This window comes from Rattus norvegicus, chromosome 3, assembly GCF_021556685.1.
Source record: "Rattus norvegicus strain SHRSP/BbbUtx chromosome 3, alternate assembly SHRSP_T2T, whole genome shotgun sequence".
Classification (NCBI taxonomy): domain Eukaryota; kingdom Metazoa; phylum Chordata; class Mammalia; order Rodentia; family Muridae; genus Rattus; species Rattus norvegicus.
The window spans coordinates 89471001-89490177 of NC_141536.1; the positions used below are offsets into that span (position 1 = coordinate 89471001).

At 43.4% G+C, this 19177-nt stretch overlaps 2 protein-coding genes across 8 annotated transcripts in view; both read right to left on the minus strand.

Moving 5' to 3' along the window:
• Nat10 (N-acetyltransferase 10) overlaps positions 1–13672 on the minus strand; it is a 38278-nt gene extending 24606 nt beyond the window's left edge. The window contains exons 1-8 of one of the 2 annotated variants that reach the window (XM_087651937.1): positions 13190–13672; positions 10851–10973; positions 10399–10490; positions 7362–7533; positions 6016–6138; positions 3542–3603; positions 1708–1822; positions 1502–1609 (exon numbers count right to left, since the gene is read on the minus strand). In XM_087651937.1, coding sequence (XP_087508063.1) covers positions 1502–1609; positions 1708–1822; positions 3542–3603; positions 6016–6138; positions 7362–7533; positions 10399–10490; positions 10851–10958 — 780 coding nt within the window. In that variant the 5' untranslated portion in view covers positions 10959–10973; positions 13190–13672. 2 annotated transcript variants of the gene reach the window in all.
• A 1615-nt stretch (positions 13673–15287) lies between these two features.
• The window catches only part of Caprin1 (cell cycle associated protein 1), a 78917-nt gene continuing 75027 nt past the window's right edge, over positions 15288–19177 (minus strand). For 4 of the 6 annotated variants that reach the window (XM_087653272.1, XM_087653271.1, XM_087653274.1 and 1 more), the window contains one exon: positions 17340–19136. In XM_087653272.1, the coding sequence (XP_087509398.1) occupies positions 19072–19136 (65 nt within the window). In that variant the 3' untranslated portion in view covers positions 17340–19071. 6 annotated transcript variants of the gene reach the window in all.

A 19177-nucleotide genomic window follows, 5' to 3' on the forward strand; every position in this document is an offset into this window, starting at 1 on the left:
TTTCTGATCCAGCAGCTCCTGGATAGAACAGCCACAGAACTATGTGGGAGACTGAGACAGTGGCTTGCTATATGTAGCCCAAGCTGGCATCAGAACCAATGATCCCACTGTCAGCCACTGGACAAGTTCAGACACAGGCTTACGTCATCACACCTGGCAGAACAGTTGGAGCCAACAGAGATGCCATTTCTATTTTGTTAATATGCTCTCACCCTTTTCTAATTGGTTGTTGTACATGGCTTCCTTCCCTTTTCCCCTAAAGACAGAAGGCCTGGAACTCATGACAGCACAGCATGACCTTGAACTCCTAAACCTCCGATCTCCACCTACGGAGCAGTAGGATATCAGGCAGGCACCACCACGCCCAGTTTATGCATTGCTGGGGATTGATCCCAGGGCTTTGTCGCACTATGCAAGCACTCTTCTAACTGAGCCTCCCTCCCTTTTTTGGAGAAATGATTTAACTACAGAGAGCAGCCTGGTCTAAACTACTAGCAATCTTCCTGCTCTGGCCTCCTGAGTAAGCTTCCTCTATGTGATAACACTGTTCCAAGAAATAGTTTCTCTCAAACCCTGTCACTCCCCCTCTTTCACTAGACCAGAAGTGGTTCAAAACAACCCAGAGGCTGCAACTAGCCAGCACAAAGAGCTTATAACTCTGCTTCCAGAATAAAATGGGAAGCCAGCCTATTGGGACTCCATCCTGAGTGGTGGGAGGTATCACCACAGCTGTTGTCTATCAGGAGGAAAGAGTCCAGTGCTCTTTATCTGACCAAGGCTGGGCGGAACTCTGCACTTTCAGCAGCTTAGAGGCCTCAGGCAAACCATCAAGGCCTAGAAGCTACATAAACCACCAGCTGGTCACATTAGCCAGCACAGAAAAACATCTTGGTCTTTCCACTCACACAGTTATTAGTGTACCCACAAATAAGACTCACAGTAGATGGGGCTTTAGTAAAGCAAGCCTAAAGCTCCTCAAATTCTTCTATATAAGTCATAAGCAAAAAACCTTTTTAATCAGCTGGGTGATGGTAATCCCAGAACTCGGGAGACAGAGCAAGTGAATATCTGAGTTCAAGGCCACCGTGGTCTACTGTGCAAGTTCTGGGACAGCCAGGGCTACAGAGAGAAACCCTGTCTCTAAAACAACAAAACCAAGTTGGGGGGGGGGGTGAGGGATGGGCAGAGGGAGGGAGGGAAAGAGGGAGAGGAGAGCGAGAGCGAGAGATAGATAGAGAGAGAGAGAGAGAGAGAGAGAGAGAGAACAATACAAACAATCGATATTAAAGAACAAAAACTATATCCTCTATGGAAAGAAAGTCCCTCTTTAAATACAATCCCTCTCTGCACTTCAGCTCACTGGTTGGTTTTCTGCGGTTCTACACAGCACAGCCTGGATACTGCAGAGCTCATACATCCTAACACCGTCTGTGTTGCTTACTGTCTTACCCTTGTGCCATCAGCATCAGGGTAGGGAAGACCTGAACACACCCATGTGTACCTGGTCCAGGGTCTTGCAGCAGTCCACCAAAACACCCACGGGCTGAGTGTCCTGCAAGCTCTCTTTCAACTCCTGCAGCTCCAGAGCAGCAGGACTGAGATTCTCATCCTGTAAGAGAAGAGAAGGGAGTCTGCCCCAGCCCTGGGGCTCACATGGAATCTATACCCCATGCCCAACAGATCCCTGTTCCTCTAACCCAGACTCACGGGGGCCTGAGGAGGTAAGGCTTCAATGCTGGCCACATGGGAGGAGATGGGCAGGATATTGAGTTGGTCATCAATGACCAGACACTTCTTACAAGATGCCAGAGAGAGAATAAACCTGAGGGACAAAGCAACTGCAATGAAGTGACAAGAAAGGCAGGCACCGTCCAAACAAGAACTCAAAGGATTTCTTCAGGAAAATCACATCAGAACCATGTGGGGGGCCACAATGAGATGCTTCCACTGGCTCTGAAAGTCACCTAAGCATATTTAGACAGAAGATGAGCTCCACTGTTCCTGGATCATTTGGCCCACCCCTCATCCAAAGCATTAAAGAAAAGAGGCTTATTATCTCTATGTTCACTGGCTTCTACTCCAGTCACCACCACACAGCTCTCCTCCTGCCCTCACCGACTCAGCCAAACTACCGCAGGCTGACGCCAGAAAGCTCATCGAGGCCAGAAGGGTTTCTTAGCCCCGGTAGAACTTGCATCTTGGAGATGATAGGCCTTTTTCATGTGACTGTTTTGTGCACTGAGGGTTCTGTGTACTCAGAGCCAATGGCACTCTACACCACCATCCCGAGTCACGATGGTCAAATGTCTCCAGATATTGCCAAATGTCCTAGAGGGCAAAGTCACCTCCAGTAAAAAAACAAAACAAAACAAGACAAAACTACTGATCTAGACCAAAGCTTAAAGCAATGAGTGGCTCCCTACCTTCCTAATACTAAGAGCTTTTAATACAGCTCCTTCTGTTGTGGCCATCCAACCATAGAATTATTATTCTGTTGCTACTTCACAACTGCAATTGTAATACTGCTGGGGATCATAATGTAAATTATCTGACATTCAGGATGTCTGATATGCAACCCTTGTGAAAGGATTTGGCCCCCAAGGGGTCGTGACCCACAAGTTGAGAACCAGAGGCTTAAAATGTTTCACTAGCTACGAAGATCCTATAAAAATGAGACTGCAAGGTAAAATAAATTCAGGAAAACAATCAGTTAAACAGGTTCTAGCTCAGCGGTTCTCAACCTTCCTAATGCTCACAGGCAATCCCTGGAAGGTGGCTGTGACCTACAGGTTTAGAAACAATGATCTGGATCACTCTCCCGTAAGAATCTCAGATAGCACTAGTCTTTTAAGAGGTACCATATGGTAAGGATTTAGCCTGTTAAGTCCAGAAAATGGTGATGATTTTTCCTTTGTGGAAACTCACATGCATGTGCTGGAGCCTCTGAAATGTCCAACAGCTAGAACATCGGTTCTCAACCCGTGGGTCATGGTCCCCACAGGGGTTACATATCGGATATTTACATCACAATTCCTAATCGTAGCAAACTTACTGTTATAAAGTAGAAATGAGATAATTTTATGATGGGGAGAGCGTCTCCACAACATGAGGAACTGTATACTAAGGGGTTGAAGCATTAGGAAGGTTGATTTATCCCTTGGACAGAAGAGTAAACTGAGAGCCATACAGAAGAGAGAAGCCACCACAGCTAATCAAGCCAGCAGCAAGGTTGGCCCCAGCCTGCAGTCAGCTCCCTTTCTTCATCCAGCTGGTTTCACAGGCTGCTGCTTCAGGATCTCACTGCTAGCTAGATGCAGTCTTGTTACCCTAGCACTTGGGAAGCAGAGGCAGGTAAGTCCTAAGTTTGAGGCTAGTTGGAACAACATAGTAAAAATCTGTCTCAAAACAAAGCCAGCCTTGCTAGGCTTTGAAAGCCTGGACTACATCCCTCTGATACAACAGCAAACTTGTTAGATTCAAGATAAAAACATTTCTCCCATTCCAATTCAGTGCAACTGCTGGAACCAGCCTGTAGACCTACCTCTCGTTAAACCTTCCCACCACGTCCTGATGGGCCTCGGTCCTGTACCTGGAGTGCACATCCTAAGAAGACAAGACAATTTCCATGACAAAGTCTCCTAAAAGCAACATGAAACACACTAGGAGACATCAGCAAATCGGAGAGCAATAAGACCAACTCTTCCCTGTGTGCTGCAAGGTCTTCACCCCATTAACCACCCTCACCTACCCCTGATGTTTTCCACAGTTCATCCAGCACAGTAGCTCAGCTAAATGTGCGTGCCAACTAGTGTGCCAGACACAACTGTGTGTTCTCTGGTTAGCTCACAACAATTCTGTTCTCCAAACACTCATGGCTAAAGACAAATAAATGTTACAAACAAAATATGGTGTGTTGACGCAGATGAGGAGACACGTGTACTTGAGGTGGCCGGGAAGGCTGCAGGAAAGGCTGCCTAGTCCCAGAAATGAGTAGACTGGAAGGAAGAGCAGGCAGCAGGTTCAGGAGATGGGATGAACAAGTAAACCAACATGGACACAACACCATCCATTCACTCACTCACAAGTATCTAATGCAGGTTCAGGAGATGAGATGAACAAGTAAACCAACATGGACACAACACCATCCGTTCACTCACTCACAAGTATCTAATGCAGGTTCAGGAGATGGGATGAACAAGTAAACCAACATGGACACAACACCATCCGTTCACTCACTCACAAGTATCTAATGCAGGTTCAGGAGATGGGATGAACAAGTAAACCAACATGGACACAACATCATCCGTTCACTCACTCACAAGTATCTAATGTGCATCATACACACCCCGAAATACAAGTAGGTCCCTGCTCTCCACAAGTTCCACAACTAGCAGAGGCCGCACAAAACGAATAATGTTAGGGAGTTGTTAGTGCTTTGAAGAACACAACTGTGGTCTGAATAAAAATGGTTGAATGCCTAGTTGTCCCAGGCTAGTTTTATGGCAACTTGACCCAAGCTAGAGTATTTGGAGAGGAGTGAGTCTCAGTTGAAAAAAAAAGAAGATGCCTCAATCAGAGGGAGCTGCAGACAAGCCTGTGTGGTGTTTTCTCTATCAGTGATTAATATGGGAGGGCCCAGCCCATTGTGGGTGGAGCCACCTCTGGACTGGTGGTCCTGGGTTCTATAAAAAGCAGGCTGAACAAACCAGGAGTAAGCAAAAGGCAGCACCCTCCATGGCCTCTGCATCAGGTCCTGCCTCCAGGTTCCTGCCCTGTCTGAGTAACTGTCCTGACTTCCTTCAACAAGGAACAGTGATGTGGAAATGTAAGCTAAATAAATTTTTCTCCCCAACTTGCTTTTGGTCATGGTGTTTCATCACAGCAACAGTAACCCTGACTAGGACATCCGTCATCAGGTAGTGACACTATTTAAGAAGGATTAGGAAGTGTCGAAGAAATATGTCACTTTGAGGCTTCAAAAGCCCACACTAGGCCCAACCTCTGTCTGCCTACAGAATGTGAGCTCTCAGCTATTTCTCCAGCACCATGTATACTGTCATACCAGTATGTTCTCCGTCATAAAGGACTAACCCCTTATCTGTGAGCAAGCCCCCAGTTAAATGCTTTTGTAAGAGTTGCCTGGGTCATGGTGTCTCCACACAACAGAACAGTGACTGAGGCGATGATGGAAATGAGGGAGTGACAGGCAGAGCTGCCCAGTCTAGGAAGGGAAAGGAAAGAGGATGAAGAGCTGGAGGTCACTCTCATGCAGAGATTCAAGGGGAGCACATTCTGGAGGGAATATCAAGTACAAAAGCCCTAGGGTAAAGATGTCAGCCATGTCTGAAGGTATCAGAGTGGCTTTAGCGGCAAGTGACAGTGGGTGTGGGAATGACAGAAGGCAGCCTCAGAATCTGAAGAGAGTCCACCTCACCTGAAAACCCAGATGCCAGGGCCAATACAGCCCATTCCTGAGCCTCAAGGCTCTGGGGACACTGACCTGCCAATCCCAATGGAGCTGGTGAGTCAGTGGAGCCCCACTTATTAGCATGTCTTATTTGGGAAGGGCTCTACCTCTCCTCACAGCTTAAATTTCTCCAGACTTAACGTAGAACTAGCAGGTATGTTTCCCTCAGAAGATGACGGCTAGTAAGGAAGCCTGCACACAGTCCCTCTAAATGATGAGTTTAGCTCCAGGCCTGTGGTGGTACAAACCTACAATTCCAGCACAGGGGGGCTAGAACCGGGGGAGCAAGAGTTCAAAGCCAGCCCTGGCTGTAAAGTGAGATCCTGTGCCACAGAACAAACACAACAGAGCGGCATGGCATCTCAACCTCACCAGTGTGGAACCGTAACTCCCTGAAAGCAAACATGGTTCTCAGAAACTCCTCACAAGTGGAGAGGACCTGTCTGTCGTGGCGAGGACTTGGCTGCTGGACTTGACCGCTCACTGAAGGTGCTCACCAGCTACAGCAAAAGCAACTGCTTTGCATCAAGGTTAAGAAGCACTCTTACCATAGTCATTGTGTACAGCTGCTTAAGCGAGTTCATGGTCCGTAAGAGGATGACCACCAATCCACCACCTTCTACTGTTTCTACAGTTCTGGCCAACAAGTTTGGAGTTAATGCTTCAAAGTCCTAGAAAGAATCAAACCATAAAAAGACTTGTGACACAAACTCCAGGCTGCCTAACCAAGAGACAGCAGGATAGCAACGAGCGCTTCAGAGCACAGGCCCAAACTTCACCTCTCACACCTGCCCACCAGCAAACAAGGGTACCATAGGAGGCAGCCCATCCATCCCTGGAGTAGAAGATCTGGTTTTATAATCTAAGAAACTATTTCGAATCCAAAGCAAGTCTTCTAAACATCACTCATTCGCATGCAATTTCAGAAGCATCTTACTTGCCTTTTTTGGACAATTTCTAGACAACCTGAAAAAACTAAACTGTACAACATGGGGCACCAGCATCCCGATGACTGGTAAGTTGCTACAGGACACTGGGGTAAAAATGTTCTTTCGAGCTCCCCAGTGTGCTAGAAGCCAGCAGAGTTACTTACTAGAGATACAGAAAGAAAAACTGAAAACTCTTATTCTTGAGGACCACTCTAATTTTTAACTTATATTCCGTGAGATGTTTTCTAATTTACATAATTATGGTCATAATTCATATGTGAATATAACAAGTACATTTAAAATGTATGGATTTGTACACAGACATTTTATCATTTTTGGGGGGAGGGGGCCTTAAAAGGGGTGTCACAGATATTAGATAAAGTCAGATACCATCTAACATCCACCAAAACTGAAAAATGTTTGATTAACTTGTCTGACAAGAAAACAAGTATCAGTGGAGAATTTCACCAAGCTGTACTGAGGAAAGTAGGTGGTTCTTTAAGGCCAGAATAGGTGGGAGGGGTCACTTCTTTACTCAGAAGAGGGTATGAGTGGATAAGCAGGTCAGGGCTGCATAATTGACATCAGTGCTCACAGGCTGGGAGTCCTAGCTCCAACAAGGACCTAGATTCTAGAATGACTCCAAGTCCACAGTGCTCATGCATTGCTATTTGCTCGATGAAGGCCTGGCTGGTCTCAAACTCACAATTCTCCTGTCTCAGCACCCCAAGGCATGCTCCACTGGCCCAGAACTTACTATGTTGGACATGGTAGGCAGGAATCTGTGGTGGTGCAGTCCTCTACTTTCTGGTATCTCCAGTCAAGTGCAGAAAAAAAGCTTTTATAGGGTGAGTAACCCAGTTTCCTTTTCAAATAATTCCAGTAACAATGCTTGGGGTTTGGGGTGCTCACATGTGAGCCTTCGTCCTTACTGTACTCACTCTCATGGGGAAGGAGACACACACCTGGAGGACACACATGCCAAAAGTGTTGCCCAGAATCTTGTGGGTTTCATTGTAGTAGCAGTAGCGAATGTTTGTGGCTGCTACAAAAAGCTCAAAGGGGTCATCTTGCTTTATGTTCAAGGTCCCACTCTTTATCTTCTTCTGTAGCTGCCGCATTCTCTTCTTCCGATGACTGTAACACCACCATCCCAAGAAAGGCAATTAACAGGGGCAGAAGAGGCACAGTGATCCTCAGACCTGCAGAGCTAGTGGGGACTTAGAGGGGAAAGTGTGACAGTGGCTGTCTCCTTCACTTTAAGGGGTAAGGAAAGTGGAGGCACACTGGGATATGCTGGTTAGCATCTTGTAAAGGTGAAAGGAAAGAACCAACCCCACAAAGACATCCTTTCATCTACACACACACACACACACACACACACACACACACACACACCTATACACACACCCACACACACAGCCCTACACCTACAGTCACACACCCACCCACACACACACACTAACTACTTACTCGTCTCTGTAACCTTCAGCAGACCACTTTAAAGATGGGTAACGGGCAGGGAAGCCTCATATTTGGCCACAAATGATCACCTTAAGTTTGAAACCAATATTCCCACTACTGTTCTCCAAAGGGCCTGGGAAAGCTGGGGGTGCTATCAGGCTACTATATGTTTCCTAGACAGGGGTATATCTCCTCAGCCCTGGCTGAGGAAAAATGAACCACTGTTTTCAAATTTAATAGCTAGAACTAAGGCATTCCTTTGTGGGCCTCTACTTCCTGTGTGAACTGAGGCACACAGACTCGATTCTGGCTCCTCCCTTAAGCCCTTTTCTTTCATGGTGTTGTAAAAATGGAGGCTTGGGACAGGCAAGGAGATGTACACACAGATTCCCTACCCTCCTGCAGTTTTTGAGACATTGTCTCAACTCTATACCAGCCAACTCTCATCAATCCTCCACCCCAAGCTCCTGAGTGCCCATATGGTATTACACACAAGGGCCACTATCATGGAGACACAGAACAATTTAATACGATGAAACCAGGTGGGTTAAACTTGAAAACTTCCCAGAATACCAAGGATTACCTGACTCCACACAATCTCATACTTACCAAACCAAAAAAAAAACAGTCAAGATATCCCAAACAAAACTCTAACCTATGTAGCTAATTTTACCATCGTGTGGAAGGACATGAGAGATTCCTCAGAGGAAGCAAAGAAACAATTCCAGAAGGCTGTCGTCTGTCTTCCACACACATGCTGCAGCACTGCATGCCCATACTCACAAACACCTCTCTCTCTCCCTTCACCACACACACTCACAAACACAATACAACTTTAAAGGAAAAAATAGGGCCAGGCAGTCATAGACAACCTTTAATCCCAGCACTTGGGAGGTAGAGGCAGGTGGATCTTGAGTTCAAGGCCAGCCTGATCTACAGAGCAAGTTCCAGGACAGCCAGAACTACACAGACAAACCCTGTTGATAGATAGATAGATAGATAGATAGATAGATAGATAGATAGATAGATAGATAGATAGATAGATAGATAAGATAGACAGACAGACAGACAGACAGACAGACAGACAGACAGACAGACAGACAGATAATGAAAGAAAACATCTAAGAAAGCAGGCCTGGACAGGAACAGAAAAGGCAATCACACTGTCCTGAAGGAGAGTCTGGTTGAAAAGTGCTGCTTCAAGCAGACCAACACAGGAAGCAAGGGGGCTCAGGAGCTGATGCCAGGGGGTAGAAATGGCAGACTCAGCATAGGAGCCGGCAGGGACACCTGGCACAGGATGGGGCTATCGAGCTGGATGAGGGCCATCCAGAGAATGTGAGGTACTGGGCAGATAGGATAGGGAAGGTGAGAAGCTCAGGGAGTGGACTAAGTGCACAGGAGTCATAAAAGAAGGTTCCTCAGAGGGGTCCACAGAGTGGATTATCTGCCAAGGAGCACTGTCTACCTCATCTCAAACTCCTTCAGAGTTAAAGGAGAATTGCCAGGTTTCTACATGACTATGACTCACTATATTAACATGTGATGCCCCATTTGGGGTCATCTATGCACTTTCATATGGTTGGCCTTACACATAAAACTAAATATGTTTCTGCCAGAGAAACAGGAAGGAAAAAAAAGAGCTAGTGAGCTAGTTCACCATCATCACGAGGAAGCACAGAACAGATCTGCAGAGATGCAAGGCTGACAAGAAACAGATGCACTCTGGCCCAGACTACCTATCCCTAAGCAGAGCTGAAACCTTAACTCCTTAGGCCCTGAATTATCCTTTCTATTTCCAAGCATTCCCACGGAACCTACGGGTGTTTGCTTTGGAGTCCCTCTGCAAGTCTTCCTCCAAAATGTATTTGTTTATCTGTGTGCCTGTATTTGTGCCTATGTGAGTACATGCACACAGGCTCAGAGAGTACATGTGCAGAGACTTGCATTTATGAAGCCCAGAGAGTACTGGACTCCTTGGAACTCAACCTGCAGGCTATGTGCAGGCAGCCGGCTTGTTGTGTGGCTGCTGGGATCTAAACTAGAGTCCTCATGATTGCACAGCAAGTACTCTTAATCACTGGACCATCTCTCCAGCCCCGCCACCAGAAGTCTTGACCAGTATAGCATCAGAAAATAAGAGGCTGGCTATGTAACTTAGTGGTAAAGCAAACACTAAGTACTGTGGTGAATACCCAGAACCACAAACCAAAGAGAGAGGGGGTAGGTGGTAAAAATCACCAACTGTCTAGTAACAGTGAACTGGTGTAAGGAGCTTTCTAAAGAGGAGAAACGGAGAAACACTGTTGTTACTAGAGGGATCAAATCTCTAGGAATGTCTATGAGCTCAAGGCCATCATGATCTTAGAAGCAAAAGCCAGATAGAAAAGGGGTGGCTAGGAAGTATAAAGGCTTCTATTCTAAGGGCAAACAGTGGCCTGAACAATAGAAGTAACCCTCAAGTACACTCGAGGGTTTTCTCCCTAATTTAACTGAGAAGTTTGAAAGCTGGGTGTGACATCCAAAGACAAGGCTTACCTGCTAAATCCCAGCTCTTTCTTGTAACACCACAGGACAGAGGGCCGAGCCTTCACAGTTGCTTTGGACAACATATGATGAAGAATAACCACCTGACAAGAAAAAAAAATCACAAAATTCCAGCGTCATAGACAACGTAAGGACTGCCAGGCCCAAGACCTCATTGGAAACATAGCAGCTAACTTGCAAGGAAAACACCTAAGGTCACACATGTTTAACCTTGAGGCCAATGCAGCATGTGAGGATTCCAAGGATACTGGCTCATCTCTCTACCCATGAATCTTAGAGAATTTACCATTCCCAGGTACTGAACAAATGTCCCCACTACGGATTCTACCAGCGAAGAGATCATAATGGCAGTGTACTGAAACTTTAAAAGGCTTAGAAAACCCGCCAACCTCTTTGGGACAGGACAACAACAACTGAGGAAGCATTTACCAGGTCTTTCTTACCTGATCTTTTCCTCGATCTCCAACTACAACAAAAAGAGACCTCTGCCGCTCAGATACGCCATTCTCAATGAGAATTCGAATTCGGTTATCCACCTTCTTCCGATGCATGGTGAAAGACTATCACTAACACAGAAATAAAGATACAGATGAACCAAATACTAGAATGACATCCAAGTAAGTGGCCAAGGCCCATTTGTAATCCTAATTACAAAAATTACAAAATCTTAATCTTCAAACAATGCCACAGGGAAGACATTGATTTCAGTTTTATAATCAGGAAGCCAGAGAGGTGAAATGTCCGCAAGCAGGAAAGTCAGCAGAGTGCTTGTCCGATCCATCAAGGAGCTTATGAAAAATTAGGGGAGCTACAAACAGGATGATTCCTGTGAGTTGGAGGCCAGCCTGGCTTACATAGTAAGTTCCAGGGCAGCCAGGGCTACAGGGAGACCTTGCCTCAAGAAGGAGTAAAAAAAGAAAAGGACAGCATGCTAAAAGTAAGTAAAACCAAGAATGATTAAAGCATGGAATGATATCTCTATAGGCCCCAAAGAGTAGCAAGACAAGAGATTTTAAGAGTCTGATATATCCCAGGCTGGCCTTGAATTCACTATATAGTCCAAGATGTTATAGCCTAAAACTTCTGATCCTCCAGCCTCTACTTCCTAAGTACTAGGATTACAGGGAACTGCTCAAATTACAAATATATATCACCACAACAAGGTTTTAAGCTATGCTGGGAATCAAACCTAGGGCCTCATGCATGCTAGGCAAGCAAGCAGTCTGCCATCTGAGTAACACTGCTGGCCCATTTTGTACACATACAAAACATGGCGGGGGACTGGGGGGTGGTGAAACTTAAAAAAAAAAAAAGAACTAGAAAAAAATGTAACTTCTGAATATGGTGAATTTTATTTTGATGTTTGTCTTTTATGGTTTGGTTTCTTTAAAATTCACAGTGTGTGGTAAAATGGCTCGGCAGGGAAAGGTTCTTGTTGCTAAGCCCAATGACCTGAATTTGATCCTCAGAATCCACATGGCAAAAGATAAGAATTGCCAGGCAGTGGTGTGCATACAGGCAGATCTCCCAGTTCCAGGAGGGGGATCCAGTGGGGAGAACAGACTCCTCAATGTTCTTCTCTGACCTCCACCGTGGCCACGGTATACAGCACACAACACACCACATACACAATTAAAACATAATAAAAATTCAAATGCACATGTTACTTATAAAGTGAGAGAAAAAACATATTTCTGATACAATGTTTCTTTGGGTGAGAAGCCACACTAATGGCTCTGTATCCGTGATTTTAGAAAGTACTATCTGATTATTGGGTATATAGTAGTAAAAAATTTGCCTATCTATGGGGGACCCGACTCAATTTCTCCAGCATCCAGTAAAACACAAACATTATCTAATTACCCATAACAAATACACCAAAAAAAAAAAATTGAGAAAAATCAATCACATTCCCATGGTATTAGAATGTTAGGCTATGTGATTTTAAAATCCCAGCACCTGCTGCACTCTAAACAAAACCCCCTTCCCTAAACATGGGCTTTAGCAGGTCTTAATATAAAACACTATCACAACAAATAGCTCCTGTTTAAAAGAGGAGAGCAGAACAAAGAAATCGAGTATCCCAAGGCATTAATGTAACAAACCAGCTTTACAGTCTGATCCACCCAAATCCAAAGCAGTTCAGTTTGTAAGTTTTATGTTGCCAGTCACATAAACATCTACACAAATGAATGGATATCTAGTTGTTAAAAGAGTCTAGCTTTGTTATAGGAGAGTCAGAATTAACAGATAAGGTCCCTAACTACAAGCTTTAAATCTAAAAAATACTTTTAAAAACTAAGTGAAATACAACTACACACAAAATTAGATGAACAATTAATGGCAGGAGTGAAGACTCTAATAATCTAAGATTACTACTGCCTAATAGATAAGGAAGGAATTGCTGGAATAGAAAGCATGAATCGTTTTCTGTTTTTTATTGCTTTTTGCTTAGTTTTTTCAAACAGTCTCACTATGCAGACCAGGCTGGCCTTGAACTCCAACGAATATTCCAGACTCTGCTTACCAAGCGCTGGAATTAAAGGTATGGGCCACCACAACCAGACAGACAAATCATTTTCATTTGGCTGTATCCATTCCGGTAAACACAGCAGCACGAGGTGCACTGTCAAATGTCCTGAATGATACAGCTAGATAAGTACAAACAAACAGACATACTGCAGTACTTGAGAGCAGAATATCCGGGATTAAGCCGCGTTAGTACATAACCTATCACTGCTACGAGGAACCGAGTTTCTCAGAAAGTAGTTTTGACACCCACCCATTCTCCATTCTCCATTCTCCCAGTGAGAGAGGCTGGAGAGTGGAAAAGAGCCGTGCAACCGGAAAGTGCTCGAGAAGCCAGCCCCGAGTGTCTGAGTATCCGGGACCAGGAATGTTTTATCTGTTGGGCAATCCAGGCGAAGAGGAGTGCGAAGATCAGGGCATCAGCCCGTACAGAAACTTCCGTCCTCGAGCCAGTGTTACGAGCCCGTAAATGGCCCCAAACGCACACACCAACATCCGACCCAGCCCTTTCCAAGGAGTACCTGCGTCCCCGGCACGGCGGACCTCAGGCAGTCGCACAATGAATGCACGTGAGGACACCGAGCTGCCACGCAGGCTGACAGGTTTGCTGGAGAAAACGCTGCACAGCTGAGCTCGCCAAGGGGCCGACGCTGCACGGGAATCCGCTCAAGTGGCAGCACGTGGGCTAGCGCTGAAGAGGGGACCTTCCTGCTATGGGACCTTCCAAAGCTTCGACGCTTAGTTATGACGTAACACGCCAGGCGCCTGCCGCACCGCGCACTAACTCCGGGCCGCCACTACTGTGGAGCAGCGTGCCATTTGAGGCCGGTAACCTGGCTTTGGCAGACGGAAGTAGTCCTTTAGATATCCGGGTGTCTGGCAGCTGACCTTAGCTATTTGTACCGGAACTCTTCTACTGCAGCTTCTACTGAGCGCCTCTATAGCAGGGTTGTACGAGGTAATAGCTGTTGCTAGTATAGGTGTTGTTTTATCAACCCCCTAACTTCTAATAACATGAAACTAGGCCACTAACTGCTTTATTCATCTTACTTGAATTTCCATCCCATAGGCTGTCTGGGAGTATCTGTAGACTTTGTACCCACCATCCTGGCCGCTATATTTTGCAGGCTCTGCATATTATGAGTGTTCCAAAAGCCCAACATTGGGTCTCAAGGCTTGTCCAACATCCACAGGAAATACCCATAAGTATTTTTGCCTTCCTTTTGGAATGAAGCACGTGAAATTGGTTTATCCTATATTCTTGGACATCACAAGTCCTGTTATCTAAAACGGAATTCCTCCAAACTTACATACCAACAATTTTTAGTATCAATCCAAATTTCAATCCACTTAAAACTTCATGATGCCAGGCAATATTGTTTTGAGTCACCAATATGGCCTTTGATTTAATACTAAGGTTCTAAATATACCTAATAAAATAACTTTGTTATAGTGGGCAGAGAAGTCCTATAAGGTGGTGGTGACACAAGCAAAACCCAAAACTTAAGAAATGGCCATTGAGAATACTCGACTTAAAAAAAAAAAAAGGAACCAGTATAGGAAGAGGACATAAGTGGAGAAATAGGAATTCTGCATAAGTAGCCCAGATATGGGATTTTGGTTATAATGAAAATGTCACTGAAATTTTAGGGACAGAAATTGTGTGCTAGGATTACCTTAGTCACTGCAAAATCTGACACCATGTCAGGGTACAAACAGGGACAATTGCGATGAGATAGTGTATAGTCAGATTTAGGGTAGCCACAGTGCTTGATGGCTGAGCTGCCCATGCTGTGAAGTGATTTTACTTAAGGCCTAAAGTATATAAAGACATCAAGATAGCTTTCAGCTTACTGCCCACTGCCCCTATCAAGCTGGACTGAAAACAGTTGGTGTAGAATACTATTCCAGTTTAGCATATCAAATGTGTTTAAGAGAGGATGGGTATGGGAATAGAACTCCACACCTTTTTCTTCTTCAACCTGTCCCTAGAGTCAAAATTCTTGTCAGGGATGACTTCAAGTGACAACACCTGCTGAGCCATTTCACTGGCCAAATACTTTACTGTGAGTTTTAAATTTGAGGTGATTGGTGATTGATACCTAAGTGCCAAAGAACTAATAGTCAGAACGGTGAGATTGGATTAGGTCACTTGGATTAAATAAAGCCACCTATCAATGAAGGCTTACAGGACCTGCACAGGATACTCAGTGGTGACAGGTGATAGGGAATCTGAAATCCTTTCAACTTATACCTCAATTTACACTACTTACAACTCAATTTTTTGCTGCAAAGAATGATGTACATTCTAGATTCCATTGACCCATAAACTTTTCTTCTCAACACTGCAGTGAAGGTCTTTTCAATGGTAATTTTATTGGATGGCCCACTATCCCAACACCCCCGAACAATACATACACCATTTTAAAGCCTTCAATAGCTTCCAAATGTTGATACAAAAACTAAACATGGAAAACTGCCTTTTCCAGTTTCTCCAGCCAGATCTTGCTAAAGCACCAAACATCAGTCCCTGGAACATATGCCTCTGACTCTTAATCCAGTTTGCCATTCCTCACCCTTATGTTAGCTGAATTATCTTTCAATGTTGTCTTTCCTGATCATACTAACTACATCATGTATTTATCATTAACTGCATTGTTGAATCATACCACTTACTACATACATCTGGGCCACTAGTGTCTTGGGTAATTTTGTCACCACTGAAGAGTTAACACTGGCAACATAATGCCTGGCAAGAGAAACCCAAATGTACTAATAAATTTCAGGTTGTTTCCCTAAAGAAATATAGTACTTAAGGAAATTAATACTGACAAGTAGATATACCAGAACCTCACTGGTATAGTACATCAGAGATGCTGCTACTTTCAATCCCAACAGTGAGGGGCAAGGCTACGCAGGAAACTGGTTGAGCTTCACAACAAAGTAATAATGTACAGTGCTTCCAGTACCAAGACTGGGAACATACAGTAGTCTAGCTTTTTCCTTAAAAAGACCACACCCAGAATCTCTCTCAAGGAGCACTTAAGGAGTTTTCCTTAGGGTGTATGCAACTCACAGGCTTTGCTCAAGGACTATAAGCAATCATGTTTCATATAATTTAATCTAAGGAAATTTACAGCAGTTTCTAAGTTTTTCCAGAATATTTATAAATTCAAAATAGTAAAGGCAAAAAGCTTACTTTTCCTGTTAACTTATACTAAATAAAACTAAGAGTACTAAATACCTCAAATGGGATACAGCTTCAGAGCTCAAGGTTGAAATGAACAGTATGATCAGCCTAAGCTACACTTACCCCATTTCCCTGAAGTACATGTACCACTGAAAATTTAACAAATCACCTGGCCTATATATGAAGCTGTTCAACTATATTCTGCACTTAAAAACTGGTTGTTTGCCAAGCACCTTAGTGAATGAACCTGAGAATAAGCATACATTTTCATGTCTCCTTAAAGTTTCTATACAATAGCATTATATAAATGCATATGTATGTGCGTGTATATATATATACACACACATATAGAGACTAATTTATTACAATCATTCGAAGGTCAAGTTTTTAATATCAAGATACAATGATCAAAAGAAAGAGAACGGATGGGAAAAAATTCATCTCTTTTTAGGATTAAGGCCCTGGTTTAATAAAATGGCCCTAAGCAAAAAGTAATCAATGGCATGCTACCTTTAGGGGGGAAGGGGAGCATTTCATCATACATGTGGTATCTATACCTACTGTTAATTGTGCATGTATATTAAGAGACATGTAGGGCCATAAGCTCCCTGTACTCTGGTAAAAGACACTTGACCAAACAAAAGGTCTTCTGCACCTAGACAAGCATTTGCATATTATACAAGATACTGAGTAACAAAGACTCAGATCTTAACCAAACCACTTTAGTAGTTCTTTGTCCAGTGAGATTCCTTTTAAAATAGTCTGAATTGAGACATTAAAAAGTTCTATGTGCTAGAACTGCAATGGTAGAGTAATACCTAATTATATGTTGCTCGTGAAATGAATAAGCAACTTAAAAAATTAAAAGGTTAAAAGTACAAACACAATTTGCCCTACACTTTGGGTAGAAGCCTGCAATAGTAAGACATTCTCCTCATTCATTTCAGAACTCAAATTCAACACTAAACTTATTTTCCTCAATTTTGCTTTCTTAATATCATAAAATTATATTCTACACATAACACACCATCTAGGGATTACCCAATAAACCACAAACGCTGTGTCCATCCCAATAAAATGCAACTAACATATGGTTGTGGTACATCCCAGGCAGTTGTCATTTAAAGCACACAAGTGTAGGTGCTCACAAAATGTTCTTGGCAAAAATAAACAGATAACCCTTCCAATATGATGTACCATAACCACACATGAGAAAAGTCAAGAACTTATTTTATTTATTTTAAAATAAACATTGAAGTTTCCCCATTATCCACCACCCTACAAAACTTTGAATGTGGAATGTTCAACAGCCTAAGCAGTTTTAGTAGGCTACAAAACCAGCAAAAAACTCCAGTTGTCTAATGATGAATATCTGAGAATAGTTGTTTTGAGTGGCTGATTACCGGCTTGGAAAAAAAAAGTTTGCAAAAGGCTAAAAGTAAAATTTAATTTCTTTACAGAAAATAGCATTAAGGTGGTAAGTAGCCTTTGCCTTTAACAAGTGGAACTGATTCTGCAAGGCGTAGATGGAGTGGGACAAGTGGCATTCAGTTCACAGGCACACAGCTCGTGCTCAAACTGCTAGCACAGATCCCAGCACAGGACATCTGGTTAGGTCACTGCTGAACTTTGCATCTCTGTCAAACGGTACACTCTCTTTATGCACCTACGGCAGAGTCAACACTTTGAGCATAAGTGTGTCCTCAAGAAAAAGGAGAGAATTCACTTAGGGTTAAATTAGACAAAAGATAAACGAAAATACTTCAGAAACAGCTATTAGACATAACCACAAAGTCTGTGACACTAACAATGCATGGTGTGAATCACTTTAGCTGCTAGCTGTTGAACACCAGTGTTTCAAGATACAACTTTTAGAAACATGTTTTATTTGTTTTGCTTATACCATCAGAACTGAAACTACTGTCTGTCATTTCCCTAAAATAGGGAAATGAATCTTAAACACATACTGGTGCTTTTCAAAAGGGTGGTAGCAGCAGAAAACCATGTGGCCAAAAGTGTTATGATTATCCATCCATTAGCGATCTTCATCAGTACCTATTACCAATTTGAGTAACAATACAGCAAGATCCAGGGTTAGTGATGACAATGCACATTATTGTGAGGACCAATCCTCATGTAAGTCATTGTTTCAGAGAAACTGTTAAAGTGTTCAAAAGATATCTAAATAATTCACATTGAGCACAGAGGCAGCCCATCCAGATTATACCCCATATTTGATGCATATCTTCCAGAAGAGTCAGTCAAAGCCTGATTTGCATCTGGGCTTTGTCTTACACAGTATCCACTAGTAAAGAGCAGTTTACATGTGTTTTCAATCACAGTCGTTTGGCCAGAAGACTAGTGAGTGCTATGTCAGGGCTGGTGTAAGCCAGCCTCACTTGTGTGATTAGAACCCATGCATAATTTGGTATGCTTCTAATCTGTCCGTGCTCCAATTTAATGGGAAAAGCTGTGAAATGCAGTTGTTTTGCTAAACCACACTCCACTCCTTCCATCTTCCTTTCAAGGAAAATGCTTTAAACTTTGTCAATTACCATTGAATAATTCTAGGGCTGATTGTAAATTTTATCCAATGTCAAAAGTCAATCTTGCATTTTTTTCCAAGCCACTTCAACTAACTATGGAGATATTATCACCCCATAAGTATATAATGTTTTACTCCTAAGCAAGGGTGAGGAATCTGAGTTTCGTGTGCAAGGCTCAAGATGACGCTTAGGACAGAACATGCAGAGTAAGAATAGTTCCTTCCATTTCCAGGTAATATGAAGCTGACAATTGCAGTCCTGTCTTTATGGGATGAAAACAGTCCCTTTACAATAAGTTTCCTGAAAGGGAGAACAAATAGATAATAACTCTTCTGGTAACATATTATGGTACACTGGCCAGTGTGTTTTTGGCGATTAAACATAATCCTGTGTATCACATTAATTCACTTGCTGAGTGTTCATTTGCGGCATCCCTCTGTTGGGTCTTGGGGGCCCTCCACGACCTAGAAGACAAAAATGGCATTTGATTTTTCTTTCAAGTATT